Source organism: Giraffa tippelskirchi, chromosome 9 (genome assembly GCF_054371585.1).
Source record: "Giraffa tippelskirchi isolate mGirTip1 chromosome 9, T2T-mGirTip1v1.2.pri, whole genome shotgun sequence".
Lineage (NCBI taxonomy): Eukaryota > Metazoa > Chordata > Mammalia > Artiodactyla > Giraffidae > Giraffa > Giraffa tippelskirchi.
Window position 1 is genome coordinate 31,454,436 of NC_137283.1, and position 26,249 is coordinate 31,480,684.

The following is a 26,249-nucleotide window of genomic DNA, read 5'->3' on the forward strand; positions in this document are numbered from 1 at the left end:
GTATCCACTACCTGAACCTTTGCCTTCATCCCCTCGAAACACATTTGTCCAGTTGATGCCTGTTCTTTCAAATCTATATGTTTTGTATCTTGCCATACTTCCAGTTCCTGACACAGATCTCATTTTGTTGTAAAAACTTGCTGAATGTTTGTCTTCCCATTAGTCTACAAGGTGTTTGAGGATGGGAATGGGATCTTTTATTTATCTCTCTCTGCATTGGCTGATGCTTGGTGAGTTTTAGCATAGCAGAGAATTATTTCATCTTCACTAATTGCACATTCATTCTGAAAAGTAACAATAGTGTTTGCTTGCCTCTGTAGACTTTTAATTTTTTAATAAAAATCATGTAGATTTGTATTGTTTTTGTTGAATTATTATGATAGTAATAATAGTTGACAGTATTATGATAGTTTTATGTAATCAACATAGTGATTGAACATTAATATACATTACACAGTGATCACCATAGTAAGTCTAGTAACTATCTGTTGTCATACAAAATTATTAAAGTATTACTGATTGTATTCCCCATGCTGTATATTATATCCCCATGGCTTAATTTATAACTGGAAGTTTGTACCTGTTAATTCTCTTCGCCCGTTTTGTCCAGCCTCCCACACTTCTCCCCTCTGGAGACCACCGTTTTGTTTTTTTTTTTCCCTGTATCTTTGAATTTTTTTCTGTTTTGTTTGTTCATTTATTTTGTTTTATAGATTTCACATACAAGTGAAATCGTATTTTTTCTTTATCTGACTTATCTCAGTTAGCATAATACCCTTTAGATACATCCATGTTGTTGCAAATGACAGAATTTCATTCTTTTTATGACTGAGTAATAGTCCATTGTGTGTATAGGGACTTCCCACATGGCCTAGTGGTAAAGAATCCACCTGCCAATGCAGGAGACGTGGGTTCAATCCTGGGTCAGGAAGATCCCCTGGAGGAGGGCATGGCAACCCACTCCAGTATTCCTGCCGGGATAATCCCACGGACAGAGGAGCCTGGCGGGCTGCAGTCCATGGGGTTGCAAAGAGCTGGACATAACTGAGTGCGCACACGCGCGTGCACACACACACACACACACACACACATATATATCTCACATCTTCTTTATCCATACATTGGCTATTGTAAACAATGCTGCAGTGAACATAGGGGTGCATATTTCTTTTCCAATTAGTTTTTTTTTAATTCTTTGGATGAATGGCCAGAAATGGGATAGCTGGATCATATGGTAGTTCTAATATTAGTATTTTGAGGACTCTCCATACTGTTTTCCATAGTGGCTGCACCAATTTAAATTCCCACCAGTGATGTATGAGGTTGACTTATCCCATGTGGGATCATTTTCTGAATTTTTCTTTCTGATAGTTTGTTACTAGTTTATAGAAATATACTTATGTATATTGATTTTTGTATCCTGCAAATTTACTAAGTCCATTGATCAGTTTTAACAGTTTTCTGGTGGCATCTTTAAGGTTTTTTAAAATATATACTATTGTAACATCTGCAAACAGTGACAGTTTTACTTCTTTCTTTCTAATCTGGATAACTTTTATTTCTTTTTCGTAGTAGTAGGACTTCAATACTGTGTTGAATAAAAGTGGTGATAGTAGGGATCTTTGTTTTGTTCCTGATCTTAGAGGAAAAGGTCTCAGCTTTTCACCTTTGAGTGTGATGCTACCTGTGGTCTCCTGTATGTGGTTTTTATTATGTGAGGTGCCTTCCTCTATACTGACTTTGTTGTGAGCTTTTAAGCAACTGGATGTTGAATTTTGTCAAGTGCTTTTTCTTTACCTGTTGAGATGATCATGCAGTTTTCTCCTTTATTTTGTAAATGTGGCGTATCACATCTATTGATTTGCAGATATTGAATCACCCTAGAATCCCTGGAATAAATCCCACTTAATCATGGCATAGGGTTTCCCTGGTGGCTCATTTGGTAAAGAATCTGCCTGCCAATGCAGGAGACCCCAGTTCGATCCCCAGGTCAGGAAGATCCCCTGGAGAAGGAAATGGCAGCACACTCCAGTATTCTTCCCTGGAGAATCCCATGGACAGGGGAGCCTGGCAGGCTCCGTAGGGTCCGTAGGGTCACAGAGAGTTGGACATGACTGAGTGACTGAACCACTACCATGGTCCTTTTAATGTATATTGTTGAATTAGGTTTGCTAATATTTTGTTGAGATTTTTTGCATCTTTGTTCACTACGTACAGTGGTCAGTAATTGTTTCTTTGGTAGCGTCTTGGTCTAAAGTTTTGGTCTGTAGTTTTAGTATGAGGATAATGAGTTTGGAAGCATTCTTTCCTCTTTAAACTTTTGAAATAATATGAAAAGAACAGGTATTAGCTCTTCTTTAAGTGTTTTTTGGGATTCATCTGTGAAGCCATTTGGTCCTGGACTTTGTTGTGACTTTTTTGATTACTGATTCAATTTCAGTACTAGTAATCAATTTATTCACATTTTCTATTTCTTCTTGATTGTCTTGGAAGGACGGGTTTCTAGATTTCTTTGAGATTGTTTAGTTTGTTGGTATATAATTATCTGTACTAATCTCTTACTATTTTTTGTATTTCCATGGTGTTGGTTGTAACTCCTCTTTCATTTCAGACCTTATTTATTTGGGCCCTTTCTCTCTTTTAGCTTGATCAGTCTGGCTAAAGGTTAATTTTGTTTATCTTTTCAAAGAACCAGCTCTTAGTTTCATCGATCTTGTCTATTTTTTCTTTTTAGTCTCTATTTCATTTGTCTCTGTTGTAATATTTCTTTCTTATGCTGACTTTGGGTTGTGGTTGTTTTTCGAATTTCTCTAGATGGTAAGTTAGGTTGTTTCAGATTTTTCCTGTTTCTTGAGGCAGGCCTGTATCACGATGACTTCCCTCTTAGAACTACATTTCCTGCATCCTATAGATTTTGGGAAATTGTAATTTTATTTTTATATTTGAGATATTTTCTGATTTCCTCTTTGATTTCTTCATTGACTCACTGGTTTTTTTAAGTAACATGTTACTCAGTTGCCTCATCTTTGTGTTTTCTCCAGGTTTCTTCTTGTGATTTGATTTCTTGTTTCATACTTTTGTGGTTGGTAAGGGTGCTTGATTTCAGTCATCTTAAATTTATTGAGACTTGTTTTATGGCAATAATGTGATCTATCCTGGAAAATGTTCCATGACACTTGAAATGTATGTGCTTTTTCTGTTGTTTTTTAAATTAGTTTTATTGGAGTATAGTTAATAGTGTTATGTTTCAGGTGTACAGCAAAGTGATTCAGTTATACAGATACAGATTCAGTTATACAGATACATGTATCTATTCTTTTTCAAAGTCTTTTCCTATTCAGATTATTACAGAATACTGAGCAGAGTTCCATGCTGCTATATAATAGGTCCTTGTTGGTTATCTATTTTAATACAGCAGTGTGTAATTTTCAGTTTTACCTCAATAAAAACATACTGAACTTATATACATATATATATATATATATATAACATGTCATTATGTATTAACTATTACACACACGTATATATATTTAATCATTTTAAAAAGACCTCATGGTTTGGGACATATGCTTGTAACAAATACATTTACAGATAAAAGAAAAATATAGCAGTGTGTACATGCAAATTCCAGACTCCCAATCTATACCTTCACCCCTGGGAAACATTAAGTTCTTTCTCTAATAAGTTAATAAATACATTAATTATCATTTTAAAAAAAGATTCCACATAGAGGTGATATTATATGATACTTGTCTTTCTCTTTTTGACTTTTATAATCTCCAGTACCATCCATGTTGCTGTAAATAACATTATTTTTCTTTTTAATGGCTGAGGCATATTCCGTTGTGTATATATACAGTATCTTCATTATCCATTCGGAGAAGGCAATGGCACCCCACTCTAGTACTCTTGCCTGGAAAATCCCATGGATGGAGGAGCCTGGTAGGCTGCAGTCCATGGGGTCGCTAAGAGTCGGACACGACTGAGCGACTTTACTCTCACTTTTCACTTTCATGCACTGGAGAAGGAAATGGCAACCCACTCCAGTATTCTTGCCTGGAGAATCCCAGGGACGGCGGAGCCTGGTGGGCTGCCATCTATAGGGTCGCGCAGAGTCGGACACGACTGAAGCGACTTAGCAGCAGCAGCAGCAGCATTATCCATTCATCTATTGATAGCCATTTAGATTGCTTCCCTGTTTTGGCTAATGTAAACAGTGCTGGAGTGAAACTTGGGGTACATTTATATTTGTGAATTATTGTTTTCTGTGGATATATGCCGAGGAGTGGGAGTGCTGGATCATATGCTAGTTCAATTCTTAGTTTTTTAAGGAAACTATACTGTTCTCCATAGTGGCTATACCAATTGACATCCTCACTAAGAGTGTAGGAAGAGGGTTCTCTTTCTTCCACAACCTCCCCAGCATTTGTTCTTTGTGGGCTTTTTGATGATGGCCACTCTGACTAGTGCAAGGTGATACCTTGTTTTGATTTTCAGATGGTTAACAGTGAGCCATGGGGAACATCTTTTCATGTGCTTTAAAATAAGCGTGCGTTAAATTGACCTCTTCAGATTGGGTTCCTTATGGTCTGACCTGTTTTGAATTCTTGATTTCAATTACCTACCTACTCTAGGACATTTCTTGAGGAGAGATGTCCTTCACAGCCCCGCAGGCCTTGCGAATATGAGGTGCCCATAAGCAGCGATTTTAAAGTTGTTGTTATGGGAAATGTCCACAAGGCGGCAGCACTTTTTATTATTAATTTATTTAGTTTTGGCTGTGCCCGGTCTTGGTCGCTGCATCGGCTTTTCTCTAGCTGCAGAGAGCGGGGACTACTCTTGGATTTCTCACTGCGGTGGCTTCTCTTGTTGCAGAGCACAGGCTCCAGGGTGCAGGCTCGGTAGCTGTGGCGCTCAGGCCCAGTTGCTCCACGACATGTGGAATCTGCCCAGAGCAGGGATCAGACTCATGTCCACTGCATTGGCAGGCAGATTCCTATCTGCTGTACCCCCAGGGAAGTTCTTGGCCGCACTTCCTGATGCTCTAGTTGGGTTTCTTGGGCAAACAGAACTCGAGAGTCGTGTTCCTGGCTTGTAGATTATAGAGTATGCTGTGCCAGGGCTCCTGTCTCATGACTTCTTCCCCCGCTACCCTCCACCACCCAGACAGATCCTAAGCCCTGTCAGAACTGTGATGCTGAGGGTGCTGTCCTCGTTAGGTGGGGGGACTCTGAGGAAGGAGATAGCTGGTGGGAACCCCAGCACCAGGAGGCATGGAGACCAGGTGACGTTTTAGAGCTCTTCTGGCCCAGAGGGTCCACTGTTCTTTGGGTGTACTAGGTCTGGTTGAGCTGTAGGAGGGCCCGCCTGGATCTGGAGAAGGGGGTCCCATCCACAGGGCTTCCCTGGTGGCTAAGACGGTAAAGAATCTGCCTGCAGTGCTGGAGACCTGGGTTTGATCCCTGGGTTTGGAAGATCCCCTGGAGGAGGGCATGGCAACCCACTCCAGTATTCTTGCCTGGAGAATCCCCATGGACAGAGGAGCCTGGCGGACTACAGTCCATGGGGTGGCAAAGAGTCAGACACGACTGAGCACCTAACACTTTCAGTTTCCACAGGGGACCAGGCATGCCAGGTTTAAGGGGGGTCATTTGCTGGCACATCCCTCCCCAGGTCCCTCAGCTCCACCCCAGTCTAGCCTTGGGACCCAAGGCAGCTCAGCCTTCAGTACTCGAGGCCTGAGGGGAATATTGATGGCATTTTAAGAATCTTTTTAATTTCTATTTTCTATTGGAATATAGTTGATTTATAATCTTGTGTTTGAGTGTACAGCAACTTGATTCAGTAATACATACCTGTATATCTATTCTTCTTTGGATTGTTTTCCTATTTAGGTTATGACAGTGTTCAGTCGAGTTCCCTGTACTATACAGTAGGTCCTTGTTGATTAACTTTTTTATATGTATTAATCGGTAAATGTTCATCCCAGCCTCCTAGTTTATCCCTCCCTCTGCCCTACCTTTTCAGTTTGTTAACACTGTTTTCTAAGGTACTGATCACTGTTTTTGCTTTGCAAATGAGTTCGTTTGCATTGATTTTTAGATGCTACCCATAAGTGATCTTGTAGGCTGTTTGTCGTTCTCTGACTTCCTTCACTTAGTACGGTCATCTCTAGCTAGATCCATCTATGTTGCTGACAGTGGCCTTATTTCATTCTTTTTTTATGGCTGAGTCATATTTCATTGTAACTTTTCACCTCATCTTCTTGTCATCCATCTGTCTATGGACATACTGGCTTCTTCCCTGTCATGGCTATTGTAAATAGTGCTGCAGCAAATGTTGGCATGCAAGCATCTTTTCCAGTTTTTCTCTGCCTATAGGCTCAAGAGTGGAATTACTAGATCATGTGGTAGCTCTGTTTTTAGTTTTTTAAGGAACCTCCATACTGTTTTCCATTGTGACTATTACCAGTTTACACTCCAAAAAAACAGAATGGGGAGGTTCCCTTTCTCCATGCCCTCTCTGGCATTTACTGTTTGAAGACTTTATGATGATGGCCACTGTGACCGGTAAGGGGTGATACCTCATTGTGGTTTTGATTTGCAGTTCTCTAATGGTGAGCCACATGGAGCATCTTTCCGTGTCCTTAAAAAAAAAAAAAAAGGTATGTTAAGTTGACCTCTTGAAATTGGCTTCTTGAAGATCTGCCTTGTGAATTCTTTTTCAATTACCTACTCCAGGACATTACTTGAGGGCAGGTGTCCTTTACATCCGCGAATAGGGAATTTGAAGTGTCCTAAGTCCTGGTTTTCAAGTTGTTGTTACAGGAAAAGTCCACAAGGCGGCAGCACTGTCTCTGGCCCCACTTGGGTTCCTCAGGCAACCAGAGCCCCAGGGAAACTCTGTTCCAGAGTTGTCTCATGACTTTTTCCCCCTTACCCTGCATTCCCCACACAAATCCCAAGCCCTCCCCTAACTGTGATGCTGAGTGTGCTGTGGTACTTAGGTGGGAGGACTGCCAGGAAGGAAGCTGCTGGTGGGAACCCCACCCCTGGGGTTGTTGGAGGACAGGGGACTTCTTGAAGATCCCAGCCCAAAGGGTCACCATCATTTGAGAGCACTGGGTTTGCTTGAGCTGTAGGAGGGCGCATCTGGATATGGAGATGGGGGCCCCATCCACAAGGACCAGGCACTTCAGCTTTAAGGGGGCTTGTTTACTGGCACATTCTCCCCAGCTCCAACCCAGTCCAGCCTTGGGACCCAGGGTGGCTCAGGCTCCAAGGATGTGACACCAGGCCAGGGGTCCAAGGCCTATATCCTTGGCATTTATCTTTTTAATTTTTGTTTTATGTTGGAATAACATTGATATACAATGTTGTGTTTCTTTATCAACCTGATTCAGTTATGCATGTATCGATTCTTCTTCAGATTCTTTTCCCATACATCTTACTGCAGTGTGTTGAGTGGAGTTCCATCTGCTATACAGTAGGTCCTGGTTGATTTTCTAGTTTAAATATATTACTGTATATATGTTAATTTCAACCTCCTAATTTATGCTTTCCTCACACCCCACCTTGCCCCTTTGTTTTTTAAGTCTGTGAGTCTGTTTCTGTTTTGCAAATGAATGCATGTGTATTGATTTTGAGGTTGCAGGCATCAGTGATACCATTGCTATTTTGTCATCCCCGGTCTGACTTCCTTCACTTAGGATGATTATATCCAGGTCTACCCATGTTGCTGGAATAGGCATTTTTTTCATTGTTTTATTCCTGAGGAATATTCCACTGTATATTACCACATCTTCTTTATCTGTTCATCTCTGGATGGAGATTCTCATTGCTTCCACCCCTTGGGTTTTGCCTTTTGTGTCCATATGGGCCCAGGAGTGGTCATGTGGTTCTTCTTTTGTTAGTTTATGAAGGAACCTCCATACGGTTCTCCATCGTGGCTGTTATCAATTTTCATTCCCAAAATGAGTGCATAGGAGGGTTCCCTTTCCTCCATGCTTTCTCTGGCGTTTATTATTTGTAGATTTTTGATGTTGGTCATTCTGACTAGTGGGAGGTGATACCTTGTTGTAGTTTTGATTTCAGTTCTGTAATAATGAGCCATGTGGAGCATCTTTTCATGTGCTTTAAAAAAAAAAACAACACTATGTTAAATTTACCTCTGGAAATTGCCTTCGTGAAAGTCCTCCATGTTTTGAATTCTTTTTCGATTACCTACCCCAGGACACTTCTTCTTGAGAGCAGGTGTGCTTTATTTACAGCCCCACAAACCTTGTAAATACCAAGTGTCAGAAACACTGGGTTTAAAGTTGTTAATACAGGAAATGTCCACAAGGCGGCAGCACTTCTCCATGCCCCACCCCGCTTCTTCTGGCAACCAGAGCCCCGGAGAAAAGTGTTCCTGGTTTGTAGACTGTGCCAGGGCTGAGGTCCCATTATGTCTTTCCCTTACCCTGCACCCCGCCAGACACCTCAATCACCGGTGTGGGCTGCGTGCACCTTCCTTTTAGGGCTGAGTCTCTACTGCTGCTGACACAGTGGTGGGCAGGGCTGATGCCCAGGCTGGCTGGTTGCGTGGGTTGGCCAGGACTGTTTATGGCACGTCCTGATGTATAAAACTGGTCTCTGGGACAACTGGCTGTGAGGCCTGATCATGACTTGTGAGAGGGCGGTTGTGCGGAGTTCCCCGAATGGGAGCTGGTTTGCAGGGGCACCTGGGAGCTGAGGTGGCCCCCCAGGTAAGGGTGGATCTCCTTGGGAGGGACTGACCCCAGCGGGGCAGGGCACAGTGTTAGCGCGGTAGATGGAGCTGCAGAAATGCCGCGCAGCAGTGCTGGGCCAGCTAGGTAAAAAGAGGGTTAAAGAAAATAGTCCCTGTCAGCACTTGTCTCCCTGGAGGTTATACCAGATGCTTGCCTCTCTGGTTCAGGTCCTAAACGTAGTCTCTGAATTTTCTTTCTGTGTAGCAGGGGCACTTTCCAAGCTGCTGCCTCTGTCCTGGGACTTGGAACAGGTGAGTTTGTGTGTGAATCCTTCAAGAGCGGAGTGTCAGTTCCCTGCGTTCCCCCCAGCTCTCCTCGCCGTGAGTCCCAATGGTTTTCGAGGCCATTCTAAGGGCTCACCTTCCTGGGGCAGGACCCCTGGGCTGGGCCACCCGACGGGGGGCGCAGGCCCTCCGCTCCGGGGCTGGGGGCTTCCCGGTCGTGACGTCCCTCCCGCCCTGGGTCCCGCACCGGGGGTGTGGGTTCTGACTGGATCGCGCCTGTGCCCCTCCGACCTGTTTGGACGTGACGTTTTCTTTATAGACTTAACTTGCAGAAAACCTGTTCTCCCAGACCTTTAGGTCATTCTCAGTAGTTGTTCCCTATCTGCTTATGGTTTTGGTGTCTCCAGGGGCAGAGATGAACTCAAGTTCCTCCTACTCTACCATTTTATCCAGACCAAACTTGACCTCTGTAGATGTTACACTTCTACAGAAAGTCATGAGTGATTACATAAACTGTGTTCATACTCCGTCTGGTTTGGAATATTTGAATATAAAAATCTTGTATGTCTAAATCATGTGTCACAATTCTGAAAGCACTTTTTGGGGGCCTGGAAAGTACAGATAAGGTAGTAGTTCCCATTAGTATCTGTCTCTTAGTCAAGGAAATGCTAATACCTTACCATAAACTAGCTTGTTTTACATTTGATATGTGGGAAAATTCTTTTTGGCCTCTACTCTCTGGGTAACTACATTTCTCTGTTTGGTCAATATATATACTTGTGTGTTTAAAACAGGTCTGTAGGAAATGCGGTAGATCTTGGTATGAATGTGTATTATGCAAACGGCTATCCCAGTGGCTGTTTCTTAACTCAGTGCGCCTTATTCCTGTTAATACTAGGTTGTGGAAACCTTTGTGTGCTAGTACCTACTGACCTGTTTCCTTTTTAATTGCTCCACAGCATTCCTTCATGTGGACAGGTTGTAATTTATTTAGCTGTTCTTCTACTGAAAGGCATTTTGGTTCCGTCTGTGGCAAAAGAAAGATGCTCACAGGCTACGTGAGGGCCTTGGTGGGGAGGATCAGTGAGTGGTGGAGACCAGTTGTCTGGTCTCAGAGCGGAATCTGCACAGTAGAACTTTCTGTGATGATGCGAGTGTTCTTCCTGTTATCTCCATCTCTGAGCGGCATCATGTATGTGTCCAGTGCGATTGGGAGCCGCTGAGCATGTGCGCGTCCTGAGCATTCCAGATGCGGCGACTGTATATTTAAGTGGGAACGTGGGACCTGAAGCTTCTGTGTTGGGCAGTGCAGGATAAGCTTTATGCCATTGTGTAAGTTTAGTGTAACATTTGGTGGCCAGGGCATCCCCAAACTCTGAGAGAGAGAGGACTGTGTGTCTTCATATCTGCATCCCCTGCATGAGCACTGCCTGGCTAGTAGTCGGTGTTCGGTCAGTGTTCATTGGCTCAAAGTCACGGAGGCGGTGTCGAAAGTTGTACTCGAGGCTCTAGTTAGGATGTATGTCTGTTCTCATATGTCTCTGATCTTCTGTTCCTTATTTGAATATGTTTTGAGTCGGGCTTTTTAGCTTGACTTGCTTAATCTTTATCCCATAATAATTATGCAGTATCATGCTGCTAACTGGCATGTGGGGAGACCTAGTGTCTGCTGATACCTTGCTTTTATCTTATTTGTCAATAAGGATAGAGAGGATCTAAAATATAAAATTTACTTGAATTTACATTTAAATTAAAGGCGAGAAGAGAGACATGAATTTTGGTACAGACATTGGACTATATGCATTTTTGTTAATCCATACTGCAGATACTTATCTAGTGTTTTTTGTTGCTTTTCTGGGAAATCACAACTTTTAGTAGTTAAAAATAGCTCTTTTTTCCTCCCATCAAGCTTTTTTTTGTTATAATTAACTTACAAAATCCCCCTGAATTATTAAAATGTGTCTGTAATACACATTTGGGATTTGGGAGAAGGGATGAGGAATTATTTGATTGAAACTATGATTACTTGGATCCTGAAACAGAAACTATTTAGCTGTTAAGCATTCTTCCTTGTGCATCTTCTGCTGGCATAGACAAGGCTGTTTTGTGGTAGGAACTGTATTCTACACATTTATCAAAATACAGCCCTATAGAGATAATGCTGGATGGTTTTATAATGAAATGAGATAAATGTGTAGTACAATGAAGCTCAATTTATTTTGTCAAACCAAATGCTCTCTAAACATCAGGTTTATAAAAGCTTAATAAGACAAAAGCCTAGGACTAGAAGTTACTTTTCAAAGGTTTTTTTTTTTCTTTTTTCTTTCACTGATGTCCCTATGCTTTTTCTGAGATGTCAGACTTCGCTTAGTTAAGGATAAGAGTTACTGCGTGTCCTGAAGACAGCTTTTGTGGCTTTGTGGATTGTGTGGTGAGGTGTGGGGGTCTGTCTTTAAGATGTGAGCTCACAAGGTTTTGTTACTAGCTGTGTTCTCTGTGCCACCCGAACGATGAAGCAGTTTTCTGAGTTTTTCTCGGTGTTGGTCAGCTGCGTGACAATGAAGTGTCCTTTACTTAGAGCACTTTGAAAGCTGGAAGGATATGTGTGTGCATTTATCTAGTTTTAATTTAGCTCTTTTGTGCCTGGCAAGTCCTAGATGCTGGAGGTCCTGTTTTCAACCCAGAATTTGCTAATAATAAGCAAGATAGGTAATTAAAGTCTAGTAAATGAAGGACTCTTGGAGAAATTAGAGAAAGGGTCAAGGGTGGTACCCATGAGAAACTATGGGTCTGACTTGACTATGCAGGAGGAAGGGCAGGGGTGTGGGGCACCTGAGAATGGGGGGAGGGGGGAGGCAACCTTGGGAAGTGGACGCAGCTCGTCTGGCTCAGAAATGGTAGAAGACAAACCTGGAGGTGTACACACGGCCTGTGATAGTAAAGGTCTGAGAGCAAATCAAATGTTTGGACTTACTGCCTGCCGTCTGGGAATTTGTATTCAAGAAGAGTGGATGAAGCAGACCCTGCCAATAAGAAAGGTAGGAAATGCTGTGAGCGAAGTTCATATCAAATACCTTGCGATTTCTCAGAAGGAAAAATGTGCTCTCTGAATTTGACAGGTCGGATGGATTGTCAGCATGGATGTCATGGCGAGCCCAGAATTTGTGTGTCTGTGGGGGACAGAGAAACGTGCAGATGTTAGACTTGTGGAATTGCCTAGAGGTGACATGATATTTACTTAGAGTGAGTTGTATTTTCACCTGGCAAAGCTTTGATGAGGTTTGATGAACTAGCAAAGCCTCGCATTCTGGGCTGAGGACATCTGGATCATAACTGTAGGTGACCGGAGACCATTGTTGCTCAACCACGGGTGGTTTTCTCCAGCTTGGGAACATGTGACAATGTCTGCAGATGCTTTTGGTCTTCCTGCTGGGGGAGAGGGCCGTGCTGCTGAATATCTTAACTCGCACAGGCTGTACCCCTGAAGTGAAGAATTAGATGGCTCCAAATGTCAGGAGTGCCGAGGTCGAGAAGCCCGGCCTTCAAGGTTTCTGCTGTGTGTGGATGTGCTTGTGCGAGGTGGCATTTAGGTGCAACTTAGATCACAGGGGAGGAGTGTGTACATCTTCACCCACAGCCTCGCTCCATATTCTGTGGAAATAACAATACTGGGTCATAGGTGAAATGTGTGAACACGTAAAAAAAAACAGTCCTCCCACTACTGCTTTTATGCATGTTACCTGGGTCAGCTTCTGACGGCTTCCTTTCTTGAATATCAAGCAATATCTATTGGCAAGGTTTTCCACTTGCCTCTCTTAAAAGTTAATCAGTGGTTTAAGGAACATGTCAGGTGTCTTGAAATAACACAGGTAAGAGCAAAATAGCTAAAGATGAAATACATCAAAACCTCTTCTTGTTTTGATGTTCTTGTGACTGTTTCCATTTTCCGGAGGACACATATCCTAGGGAAGATGTATTCTTAAATCTTTCTGTCCATAGTGTCAGTGTAGAAACACACTGTTCTTTAGAAAAGCCTTAACTGTTCGTAGAAACAATCAAAAATCAACAAAGGAGAGACCACCTATAGAGAAGTGAGCCTCTTAGTCTTATTTGAAGGTGGGCTTATCTAAATAATTATATATTAAAGAAAACAGGGTATGTATTTAGAGTAATATTTATCTGGAACAAGGGCAAGAAACCAAAAACATCCATCTGTTTTATACAACAGAGAGAAAAGGACAGAGCATCAGCTTCACTTAGCCACCTTGTCACATTGTTCCCCCAAAGAGAACATACAGGAAGTACTAGCCACTACCATAAAACGGGAGCATCACTGTCTTTTTAGAATTTCCTTTCCTGCATAAAACCAGAAATTTATTACAGCTCGGCAGCTTGGAGATAGGGATATTTTGTGTTTTTCTAAGTCAGGAAGGCATGGGGCTTTTTAAAGAATTTCATTTTAAAAATAGAAGTGACAAGATAACTTTCTCATTTAAAGTATATTATGGTACTTGGTAACAGGGAAAAAAAAAAATGTGTGTTCCTCCTACAAACTGATTTTCCTGTGCAGACAAGACTCAGTTAAGTGGGCAGATGTTCTCGAGTTATTGCAATAGAATCCTGTTTCTGAGTCCTTTGTCTCAGCTTCCAGCCCTACTGAGTGCGCGCTCCGAGCTGACACTCACAGGCTGTTTCATCTCTCTCTCCTCTGTTAGGTCAAAGTCCCGCTTGGTTTTCACCTTCACTGTGAGTTCCTTCCTCAATCCTTAACTCCTAAAGGAATTTGAAACTTGTATCTGGGCTGCCGGGGTGGCTCTGACTATGTCTCTCTTCTCTGAAAGAGCACTGGGGATTAAGTCTTTCACAAAAACCTTTGTCCTGGATACAGTATGTACCTATGGAACCCCCTCGCTCTTCGTGTTCTATCAAATACGAACAGGGTTTCTTTTTGACAAGTAGCAGTGTTTTACATTCCAGGGCAGCTTTGCTATTTTTAGAAGTCAGTTGTGAATCTGTCTTTAGAAATACCGCTCTGTGTTTTCCAATTAAATGAAAGGATCATGGTAAATGATTTCATAAGGTCTGGATGGTATCAATATATGCTTCTTTTATCTATTAAAATAAGTTACACTTCAATCTTTAAACAAAATACTAGGCAATTCAGTAGTTAGGAATTGGCCTATTTGTCTGTGATGAATGCCTGAATCCATCATCTTTCCCCCTCAAGATCCTTTTTTAGATTTGTCATCAGCACTGTCTTGGATCCCCACGGTCCAGTGAGGAGATGCTAGCACTTCTCTGCTCTGAAGGTGAGATAATTGGATTCCATCCATTTCCTCTGCAGGGAGTTTATTCCCAGACTTCTCACCTCACTTCAGCTGGTCTTTTCTCTCAGACTCCTTTTTGTTCTACATTCTCTTATCTTCTAGGGACACAGGTTTCCTGGCTGAGGGCACTACCTCACTCACAAACTTTCCAGAGCTTCCTACTGCTGAGAGAACCGAGTGTTCACTTGTCCTTCACAGCCCCTGAAGCTTGTTCCCCTGACCACCCTTCTCAGCTGAATGGCCATTGCTTCCTTTCAGCCACGTGGTCTCCAGCTTGCCCTTCACTGTCCCTCTTACCTTCACTTAGATCTCTAGCCACCTGTCAAAGCTTCTTTCGAATCATCCCTGTAGCTCGGATTCCTGCCGTGGGTACACAGGTCTCCGCTGCCCAGTGGAAGAAAGTTTGTCTATGGAACAGTTTTAAACATTTTTCTGGACAGTATTTCACATTCAATTTTTACTCTGTGTAAATATAACGAAGCCTGTCAACATTTATATAACTTTTCTGTCCTGAAGATGGTACTTTAAATTGAAGGTTGGGAACCCCTTCTTTCTTTATACCTACTTGGGGCCAGACTAAGGCGTTCAGAAAGTAAGGAATGACTCGTCAGCACTATGAATATGGTCAACTCTGTGTAGCTCTTACTCATCTAAACTATTACCTTAAACTCTGGTGTGAGCAGAAAGATTGAGGGGTGCAGAGTCCAGATTCAGATGCTACTCAGGGTGTGGAAAGCTCTGGTGTTTCGTCTGGAACCATCTGTCTCCTTTTCTTGCTTCTGAAGGTTCTGGGGACAATCACAAGAAGAACAGTGCATACAAGTGCTTTCAAAATGACACAGCTCTGTACAAGTTTAAGGTGAAACTGTTATGATATTGGGGCTGTAAAAATACAGCTTTCTGACCCCAGCGTGTCCATTTAGTCTCTGACAATGAATAACCCAGTTAGCGCTATGCCTTTCTCAGGGTTGGCACCTTCTGATTTCAATAGCAGTTGGTTATTCTGGATCACAAATCTGCCTTCCTCAGGCACTACTCTTGGTTTGGAGACTTACTGGGTAACACCTCAGTGTGGGGTCAGAACCTGGAATGGTGGCTGCGTGCAGAGAAGGTACAGTAAGCCGTCCCTTCAGCCAGCAATGGCACCGTTCTGTTCCCTCGTCATGCCACGCCGCGTGGGCTCTGTTACCTGTTGCTGCCTCTGGAGGGCCCTCTGCTGGGGAGGAGCTGTGTGCTCCGTGTTGTGCTCAGCACCTCTGTTCAAATGCCATTTGGCTGCTTGCAACACCTGTGACTTTGGGCAGGTTGCTTAATGCCACCGGACCTCAGTTTTCTCTCCTGTACAAAATGCGGGAAAAAAATAACCACTGTTAACCTTAGAGCTGTAATGAATTTGAAATTACTAAGTGCCTTCCCTCCATTTTTAAGGTGTCCTGCGTTCACGACAAAGTGACTGTTAGATTTAGTCATGCCTCATTTTATTGTACTTCACAGATACTGCGTTTTGACAAATTGAAGGTTTGAGGCAGCCCCGCTGCCTTTGCTCACTTTGTGTATTTGTGTCACAGTTTGGCAATTTTTGCAATACTTCAAATCCTCTATCAGTGAAGAGAATATGACTCACTAAAGGCTCAGATGATGGTTAGCAATTTTGAGCAGTAAAATATTTTTTTAATTAAGGTATAGATACATTGAGGGTTTGCTTTTTTTAAAATAGATACAGTTCCATTGCACCCTTAATAGACTACAGGGTAGTGTAAACCTAACTTTTATATGCACTGGGAAGTCATAAAGTTGTGTCACTCACTTTATGGTGGTGTTCTGGATTCCTCCAAGGTAGGCTTGTGTAACGCCTGCTTTTTCTTGAACTTGACTTTCAGAGTTCTGAGGCAGTGGGAGAATCCATTGGGGTATTTTTTTTTTTTTTTAAAGCAACCTGTTACTGTTTAAACAACAAAAGGTTAATCTACTTCCACCCCCAACCCACACACACTACCCCCAGCTTTGTCCTCTGCCAGCCTACTGGGTGGGGTCCCCTTTAAAAACCTATCACAGTCTTTTTTGTCCTTTGAAATCTATGGGAATAAGTAGTCAAGCTGATGGCTTTTTCCTTAATTTCTCATCTTTACCTGCAAACTCAGGGAACTGGGGTGCTAGTTTGTGATTCATGGGCTTCCAACATGAATCGCTGTATTGGCAGACTGCCGTGGGGACGGTGAGGTGAAGGGAAGTCCAGGTAAGCCAGCCAACTGGTCGAGAATGTGGGCTTGTGGGGGGGTGCCAATGCTCCCCCTCTTAACTTGGGGCCCACTTGACTCAGGGGGTTACTCACCTAGCTAGAGTGGCATGGAGAGATGAGCACCTTCGGGGAGGAAAATACTGTCTGTTCCCAGTCTTGACGCTTTGTTGTCAACAGCACTAACAACTGCGGTATCAGCGTCCACCACTGTCACCTGCAACCAGAGACGGAGACAAAATAACAGCTAATATTTCCTGACAACACAGTGACTGGTGCAAAGTCAGCCAGGACTTTTACATGGATCGGCTGTATCCTCTTGCCATCCTTTGAGGAGGCTCTATTTTTCTCCCCATTGTACAGGTGAAGTAACTGAAGCTGAGAGTAAAGTGAGTCACCAGGATGTGGGGTCTGGAGCTTGTCCGAGCTCCTTCAAAGAAGGCCGCTCAGTCTGAAATCTCACTACCTGCATCCTAATGAGTTAGCCAACCGCATAAAAAAGAAATAGTGTTTTTCTGTTAAGTATATGGGTGGTTGGATTCTTAGGGTGACACCTATACGCAGTCTTGGAAGCCAGTGTACTAACCTGCATGGAGCTTTTCGTTGCCTGTATTTGGAGGGAAGAAACAGCATCACAAATGTTGCATGGCCTTTGTCTTCCAGCTTCCATTGTGATTCAGAAATGGTGGTGTCACATGGATCCTTGTTTGGAAGGAGAGGACTGCCGAGTGCTGCCCGATTACTCAGGTTGGTCCTGTAGCAGTGGCAACAAAGTCAAAACTACCAAGGCAAGTATAGATAGAACACAACTGTACTTGACAGCTTCCGCATGCTGTAACCTGCCCCCTTCATTTCATCCTGCCGCCAAGAGGGAGGGTTATGTGACATTGGTAACGCTCCGTGGGCAATGCCCTTCTACAACTCGGGCCCTGTGAAAAGCCCATTTCTCAGCATCACCCTCTGTTTCAGATTTATGGAGTCGTGACTGGTGGAGGGATGCCTTATCTTAAGCAGGGCTGCTGAATTCATTTCAGCTCCTTCATGGGCCAATTTAAAGTAAAGGTTTCAGAGTTGACAGTCCCGTGCATCAAACCAGCGTGGCCAGACCCACATGCTGGTGACTCACTGAAATAGAACACCTGCCCCTAGGAGGGATTTAGTCTGGCTGAATTGGCCGAAGACTCCAATTCAAGCCTCGTAAGTCATGTTTCCTCCCCATTCATCCTCGTTCTAGTTGTGTCTCTGAAACACTCCGTTTTCTACCCAGTTCTCGAGCCAGAAACTGAACTTCTTTCTCCTCTCCTCCTGTCCACTCTCTCCTTTTGTCTTAGGGACTGGTCCTCCCACACCCCGCCCCCTTTCCGCATCACCATAGTTACCATCCCGGGTGGTCTTGCTGTGTCTGGAGGGTGAGGTTGCTTCCTCATATCCACTCTTGCTTCCTTTCCTGCCTGTTCCCCATAGAATGACCGGAGTCGTTTTTGTGAATTGCAGATCTGCTGAGCTAGTCCACCCCAAATCTCTGAGTGGCTTCTCTGTGTTCCTTAGCTCACCTCTGCTTGTGTGGCCCTCACTAAATAACTCTGCAGAGCACCTACCTTCGTTCTTTCTGCTCCAACCATCTCGGCCTCGGTTAGTCCTTTTTCCTGCGGTGCTTTTCCAGCTGCAAAGCAATGCGCTTTGTGCCATTCTTCTCTAAAAAACCATAACCCTTCATTGATAGGATTCACCTCCCCTGTATCTCTGAGCGCATCATGTACAATGGTTCCAGTTCACACGCATTGCTCTACTTACGTGCTTCATACTGTCAGCTTCCTGTCTGGGAGGAGAGCGGAGAAGTCAGGGCCCCCTTGCTGGGTCACTCACCCAATAGTCCCAGAGCTGGCTGAATATCTCCACACTGTTTCTTGTACAAGAATTAATAAAACAGGTCAGTCTAGGATTCTAATGAGCTACACACACTGGAATGGAATGACTGTTTAGTCCTGGTTGCTGTGTCAGCTTTGGCCCAAGGAGGTAGAATATCTCCTGAATAGTTTCTCACCTTGCTTACAGTTTTCCCCTTTATGAGTGTGTTGAATTACTCAAGTTCTCAGTCATCTTCAGCCACTGAGGGCAAGAACAGGTGAGTTCCCCTATGTGTGCACATGAGGTATTAGAATGAACAAGATCTTATAAACATTTAAACAATTCATTAACAAAAGATTGAATCTAAAACGTACTATTGTAAAACAAGATTTAAAAATAAACTTTACATTTACTATATCAGATTATTAATAGTCTAGTAAGTTGTTTGATTTATTCTTCATTATGTAATTTCAAAATCAAGAGCATTTTAATATTAATTACAATTATCAGCTAAGCTTGTTAGTGATATCATGATCACTAGGTTAAATGACCCGATCTATGCTTTTTATCCAGGGCAGAGGAAGTTCATGGAGGTTGTTGGTAAAGGAAGGAAGTTAATACTGCCATCATTTAAAAAAATTGGAGTATAACTGCTTTACAATGTTGTGTTATTTTCTGCTGTACAACGAAGTGAATCAGTCATATGTATACATCTATCATCTCTTTCCCACCCCTGACCCATCTAGGTCATCACAGAGCACCAAGCTGAGCTCCCTGTGTTATACAGCAGCTTTCTACTAGCTGTCTATTTTACACATGGTAGTGAATATATGTTACACCCTAAGAAAACCATAATTCGAAAACACACATGCATCCCAGTGGTCACTGCAGCACTATCTCCAACACTGCCATCACTTTTATCAGCTGCTCTTCTAATCCACTCCCATAAACTTCTGATCTGGGTAAACCCAAGTGTGCCTGTTAAGCAAATCCTGCCTTAAGATAATTCCACTGTCCTTTCCCGCGGGCCCCCGTCAGCCTCTCTTCCCTTACCTCTTCCGAAATCCAAATCTTTCAGTGACCAAAGAGCTCGAGTCTTAAATCCGTCAATCTTAAACCTTTTCTTTCTTCATGTTTCTTGTAGCCTAAGAAATAACGTGTTGCAAGATTATACTTGTGTTGACTCTTACGCAGAAATATAAGAAAGTGAGCACCAGGCAGCTGTGTTCTGAGACAGAATGTGTCTAAGGAGCCCCTTGCTTGAGCAGCTCCCTACTGTTCCCATCCAGTTAGCAAGGGTATTTGCAGGAAGTGGGCCTGGAGGGGTGTTGTAGCTCTCTGTGCTGGGACTAGGAGTTTGCTCTAGCGAATCTTCAATGGCAGTGACATTTCATTTAGCACTGTGAAAAGCTGCAGAAGCATAATACAGTTCCCCCAGCCCTCATGATACATAGCTACTTTTTTTTTTCTTTTTTGTGGTACAGCACTGGAGAATAATCTTGGAGTCATAAAACTTTCTTTCCTTTAGTAATCCAAGTCAGTGTGACTTGAACTATATAAAACATTTTATGTCTTTTATGGAGCTTATGCACGTAGAGTAAATTCATTTGTGGAGTGGTGACTGGCTTCAAGCTCACAAAAGCTGTGTCTTAAAATTGACACTGGACCTCACACCCTAGGTGAGACCACAGTCCCATAAAGGTAGAACACTTACCTCTCTCAGGGGGTATTATTAACTATATAGCAAAATAGTTTCCATTTTTGTTAACAGTCCATGCATGGCAGCATCAAAACACAGAAAGGCTAAAAGAAAAAGATCAGCTACTGTCAGGCATCTAGGTCCAAATTTTCTTTTCCACTGAAATGCGAATGTAACAAAGTTAGCAGTCAACCTGAGATATGAATAGTCTTAGATGAAGATAGGAACATGAGAGTGGGCAACTCCCTAACCAGGAAGGCAGACACTGAGTTGATTCTGCTTGTATTATTTTCAATATCCCCAGAGAGGAGGCAGGTACTGCTTTGTGGGGGAAAATCTAACTTCTCTGACATCCTGCCTCAATTTTCCTTAATTAAATTCTGAGGAGTTTTATTACCTGAAAGTGAAAAGTGTAGGTTGCTCAGTTGTGTCCAACTCTTTGCAACACTATGGACTATACAGTCCATGGAATTCTCCAGGCCAGAATACTGGCGTGGGTAGCTGTTCCCTTCTACAGTGGAACTTCCTGACCCAGGAATCAAACCAAGGTCTCTTGCATTGCTAAATGTGTTAAATCATTTCTCCCTATTTGAGTTGTTAGTATTAAGGCTCCTGCAGTGTTTCCTTAGCACCATAGGCAATGGTTTGAAAGGCTTTTTTGTTGCTTGCAAATACAAGCACATCACATTGAAGTTTGAGAAGTTTGAGATTTTTACATGTCCCTAATTTTAAGACCTTTAAGAGTAAAGAAGTACATGTTGAGAGTGGTGATTCCCACTGAGGGAGAGTTTTGCCCTCCAGGAGATGTTTGGCAGTGTCTGAGGATGTTTTTGGTCGTCACACCCTGGGGAGGGGGTGCTGTGGGCTTCTGTGGTTAGAGGCCAGAGATGCGGCTCAACATCCTGAAATGCACAGGGCTGTCCACACGACAGAGTTATATAGCCCCACATAGCAGTAGTGCTAAAGTTGGAAAAAAGACTACTTCATACAATAGGGTAGTTCTTTTGGTAGCTGTCTGTGTAAGCATCCTACCTGATTCCGTTGCTTCCTTTTGTTCTTCAGAGGTTCTATTAAGTGTCCAAGTGTTTGCAATATTTCACACTGGAAAAGCTAGAGGTAGGAGGTAAGACACTCTCTTCCAGACCTCGCTCCCCCTCAGGATCTAAGGTGACCAACTCCTCTGGTACCTTCCTCTGCTGCTGCTACTAAGTCGCTTCAATCATGTCCGACTCTGTGCGACCCCATAGACGCCAGCCCACCAGGCTCCCCCGTCCCTGGGATTCTCCAGGCAAGAACACTGGAGTGGGTTGCCATTTCCTTCTCCAATGCATGAAAGTGAAAAGTGAAAGGGAAGTCGCTCAGTCGTGTCCGACTCTTCACGGCCCCATGGACTGCAGCCCACCAGGCTCCTCCATCCATGGGATTTTCCAGGCAAGAGTCCTGGAGTGGGGTGCCATTGCGTTCTCCGCTACCTTCCTCACTGGTCCCTAATTGATACCGTTCCCTCTGGCTCTTGGCCTACTGCAGTGGGTCATCCTTATCCTCTCTACCACATGTTATAATTGTTTAATGATACCAGTGGCTGTAGAAAAATCATCCTGGGAACTTGTTAAAAACACAACTATTTTGAGCCTCATTCTAGGATGTTCCGGGATGGGGTTTAGAAAACCATACTTTAAAAACAATTGTTCTTAGGGAGATTCTGATGAGCAAACAGTATACCCTCGGTTTTCGAGCTCCTTACCTGCTCTCTGTTCCTACCTTTATCTTGGCTTTCTGTGCCACCAGGGTGCAGTCCCTTCCCAGGTTCCTTCCTGGAACCATCGATGGATCCCCCTTGGTAACTGCTAGAAAGTATGGAATATAAGCATCTTGGGATAGACCTTCATGGCCACTCACCAGACAGGCCTGTGTGTCCACTCCTTCCTCTCCTTCCCCTCCCACTTCTCAAGTCTACTTGTCTTTCAGGGTTGAGCCGGGGTGACTCTTTTATCCTGAAGTCTTACCTTCTCTGATCCCTAGAGCCAGAGCCTGAACTCTTCGGGGTACACTGTCACATGAGAGGAGCTAATATCGACACGATAGCAACCTTTTATCCACCAAGATAACAATGCACCTTCCACCTGCCATCAGCAAGACAAAAATTTTCAAAGCAACCAAATCTGAAAGTACTTTATACAACCGTCAGTGCAGAAAGCTTCCCAAACGGGTTGGATGTGGAGAATGAGCTTCCTCAAATAAGATGCTTTTGAGAATTACATCCTAGATGTTAGACTGCTACTTGGCTGACTACAAAGATGGTTGGGTTTGAAACAGATGCAGGAAAGAAAGATCCAGGAAGAGCTACCGCGACAACTGTTCGCTGCACACTAACCCCACGACAGGCAGCACACACCCTTCGTGTAGTTCATTCCCTTCTCGCAACAACTTAAGGAGGGTAGATGCTGCTGTTTTTCACTTACTAGACGAGGACCCTGAGGCTGAGAGAGAGAGTCCTCCCTGTTCAGAAAATGACCAGCTTCCTCCTCCGGCTGCACAAGCCTAAGACCCGAGAGCTGTCCCTGACGCCTTTCTCGCACATCCTGTATTTGTCTGAGTCCTGCTGGATCCCCCACTTACCGCTTCAGCCCAAGTGGTCTATCTGAGTTGACAGCCTGGACCCACACTCCTTGTCTCATCTCTGTGCCTCCCTCAGAAAAAGGCCGAAGTCCTTGCGTTTCCCTCTCCCTGGACAGTTCTTCCCTCAAGTAGTCAGGGCTCCATTCTGTCTGTCAAGTTTCTCTGTAGGTACCTCCTTCCCTGACAAGCCTCTGTGAAACAGCAGCCTTCTCCCCTCCCTGCCCCAGTCCTGGGCTCCATAGACTATATCACCTTTTGATATGCTTTTAATTTACCTATTTGTCCAGCCCTTTTCCTCTAGACTAGCGATCAGCAAGCTGTGTCTTGCAAGCCAAATCCAGCCCTTAGCTCACAGGTCATTAGAACAGGAGAGAAAGAATGAGTTGTACTTTTTTTTTTTTTAATGGGGAAAAAAACAAAAGGACTACGTATTTCTTAACACAAAAATTTTGTGAATTTCAACCTGAACATCCATAAATCAAGATTATTGGGGCCTAGCCATGCCCGTTGGTTTGTGCATTTGCCTATGGCTGCCTTCATGGTATAAAGGCAGAGTGCAGTAGATACAACAGTGACTGCGTGGCCTGCAAAACTGAAAATACTCTACTGTTTGGTGTTTTACAGAGAAACTATATCTACCCCTATTTTAGCTAAGTTCCATGAGGAAAGGGTTTTAATACTATTTGTGCTGAGAATACTATATAGCAAACAAAAGAGCAGTTGTAGAATACATAAATAAAGGACTATGTCAGTTAAAAGCATATCTGAAGTTTGGATACATGCCTGGTTGGATGATGACTATCATCGAGTAGTCATGATGACTATGTGATCAGAGAATATCAATTACTTTACAAGCATGCTGATGGTGTAGGTGGGTTAACATATTATGCTTCTATTTATTCCTAGTTGGTGTATTGATTATCTAACCTGTACAATTTATTACATGATGAAATCAAACTATGGAAACCGCAGACCTGTTTTCTTAGATCGCAAGTAATGGTGAGCCTGGGTGCTTAAAAATGGAAGAAACCACACATTTTTAAAATGGATGTAGGTTTTCAGAAAGGGCTTCCTTCATAACTCAGTTGGTAAAGAATCTGCCTGAAATGCAGGAGACCCAGGTTTGATTCCTGGATTGGGAAGATCCCCTGGAGGAGGGCATGGCAACCCACTCCAGTATTCTTGCCTGGAGAATCCCATGGACAGAGGAGCCTGGCAGGGTCTAGTCCATGGGGTTGCAAAAAGTCAGACATGACTTAGCCTGTAAACCACCACCACATTTTCAGAAAATATTGAAGTTTTATAAAATGATCTAATTTTGAAAACAAAAGTTAACTACCTTGTGCTTAGTGGCTCCTTAAAAATATAACGAAGGCAGTATTCTGATCCTGACGTACACTGATTTAAATCAGCACTCATCTGACAAAAGTTTAGTCCCATTAATAAAAGCATGTCTCAGCGTATGTGAGTTACCTTGATGAGCAATGAATGTACCCAATCTGCTGGGATTTTTTATAAGCCCCACAAGATACAGAACTAGGGTGTAATACCATGTTGTGGAAAGTTTTGGGTGTGTTTTCCTCTGCAACCTAAAAGAAAGACAAATATAAAGAAGAATCTGATGTCAACAGCTGGTTGGGAGAGGTTGCTTACAGATAAAGGAGCCCGACTATTAAATTGTACACATCTAACACAGACAGGGACTTCTGGGTCTGTTAAGAGGAAGGATTACCTTTGGTGGGTCTAGGGTGCTGAATGCTAACTTTTAAAATTCATTTCAGGTAACACGGTAGCAAAGAGAGAGGTGCCTCCATGCTGGAGGAGGGACGGGCTGCAGCACTCTCCTGTTAGGACTGCGGTCCTGGACTCTGTGGGAAATTGTCTTAGATTTTACCCACGTCACATTGGCATATCTGTGCTATGAATGGTGGTGTTTACTTAACTGTTCCAGCTCTCACTGCCTCGTGACTTGACTACAGTGAGTTACAACTATGGGCTGCCACACACACCATGGACATCCTACCTGGATTCCTAAGGAACATACCTCCAAGAGACTCTGGACCAACAAACTGGAAGTTGGAAAAATGGATCCTCACTGAATTAAGACTAGGTCTGCAGCTTCTTTCTGCATTTACACAGGAGCACGGACCTGTTTCTGAGGACCCTCATTCTCTTCCTTCTGTGACCTTTTCCTTCAGCCCTGTGTTGGTCATTTGAAAGGGTCCAAATAATAAAACATTTTGGCAGAATATTTTTTTTTTTTTGCAGATGTAGATTGATGAACTCTGATTAACTGGTGATGAAAATTTATTTTGTAAACCTTGAGTAATAGAAGGACTTATGTTGGGGTTACTGTGTGTGCATTTGTTTCATTGCTTTTAAATTCTCTGCATTGTAAGGTCCTTTGGCAGGTCAGCAGAAATATAATGCTCCCATTGTAGCTTCTGTGTGCCATTTCACTGAGTGCTAAGGAAGTGTATCAACCCCAGTAGTTTATAACCAAAGCCCTCTCATGACAGATACACAACAGAAAGGAAACCTGCTGGGATTTCTATGGCTTAAGTGTAGGCAGAGAGGTAAATCATTGAAAATATAGAACAGTTTCTGTTTAGATCAAGGGTGATGATTCTTAGATCCAGTTTATGTCAATCAAACTGGTTTTGCTAACTCCGAGACAAAAGTCATTAATGGCAGAATTTTTAGACTGTGACTGAGTTAGCCCTACGCCTTCTCTCCTTATTTGTTAGTTATCTTATTTTTTAAATGTGAGTAAAATCTGAGTCATTTTTTTCTTGGTTAAATGACTTTGCAGCAGCTGTGTCTCCACACATTCTCAGATGCTGTCACGCAGAAACATATTACAGACAACAAGTGACCCAGATTTTAAATGCATAATGTTATTAAATAGATACCACTATAATAATATGGAATAAATTTTATATGTTAAGAAATGCCAAGAACATACTTTCTGCACTGTTGATTATCCCTGTCCTGTCACAACTTTGGGAGAAAATAATGTTATCGTCTTGTTTGTAACAGTAACAGTTACGTCTCTTCAATTTTATTCTTGCAGAAGGAATGGAGAAAGGTGATAGCTACTTGTTTGCTAAATTTTGTTTGAATCTGATTGACTAGATGCTTAACAGAATTGTTATTCTCATATTAGAAAGTAAAAAATTCGTTTCACTGATAGTGTTTGGTGTGCACATTTTTGTGACTGTTTTATTCCATAAGACTTGGTGTTAACATTCTTAGGCTTGCAAATTTTTATTATAAATGTGAAAACTTTACATAAAGTTTAATGTTACTACATGGCAATTTATACATAGATCACTCCTTTGTTTCTTCTCCCAAACCTATGTAGCAGTAAGGAGAATTTAAAATGTCGGAAGATTTCATTAAGTTGAGGCACATTCATAATGTTTTACATGCGTTCTGCTGCCTTTAGTATAAGATGTTCCATTGTAAAAAAGCGAGTTAAAATGAAATTTTATGGAACATGAGACAGTGTCTTAGTTTTTCAGCC

The 26,249-nt window shown here is 42.8% G+C and overlaps 1 protein-coding gene across 6 annotated transcripts in view; it reads left to right on the forward strand.

Annotated features, from left to right (window-relative positions):
- The window catches only part of TAFA4 (TAFA chemokine like family member 4), a 209,737-nt gene extending 183,824 nt beyond the window's left edge, over window positions 1-25,913 (forward strand). For 3 of the 6 annotated variants that reach the window (XM_081528458.1, XM_081528459.1, XM_081528457.1), the window contains exons 5-6: window positions 17,221-17,345; window positions 24,505-25,913. In XM_081528458.1, coding sequence (XP_081384584.1) covers window positions 17,221-17,345; window positions 24,505-24,516 — 137 coding nt within the window. In that variant the 3' untranslated portion in view covers window positions 24,517-25,913. Of the gene's footprint in view, window positions 1-17,220; window positions 17,737-24,504 lie in introns of those variants that run through there. The other 3 variants (XM_081528453.1, XM_081528455.1, XM_081528454.1) reach the window with 1 other exon arrangement.
- The last annotated feature ends 336 nt before the right edge of the window (window positions 25,914-26,249 follow it).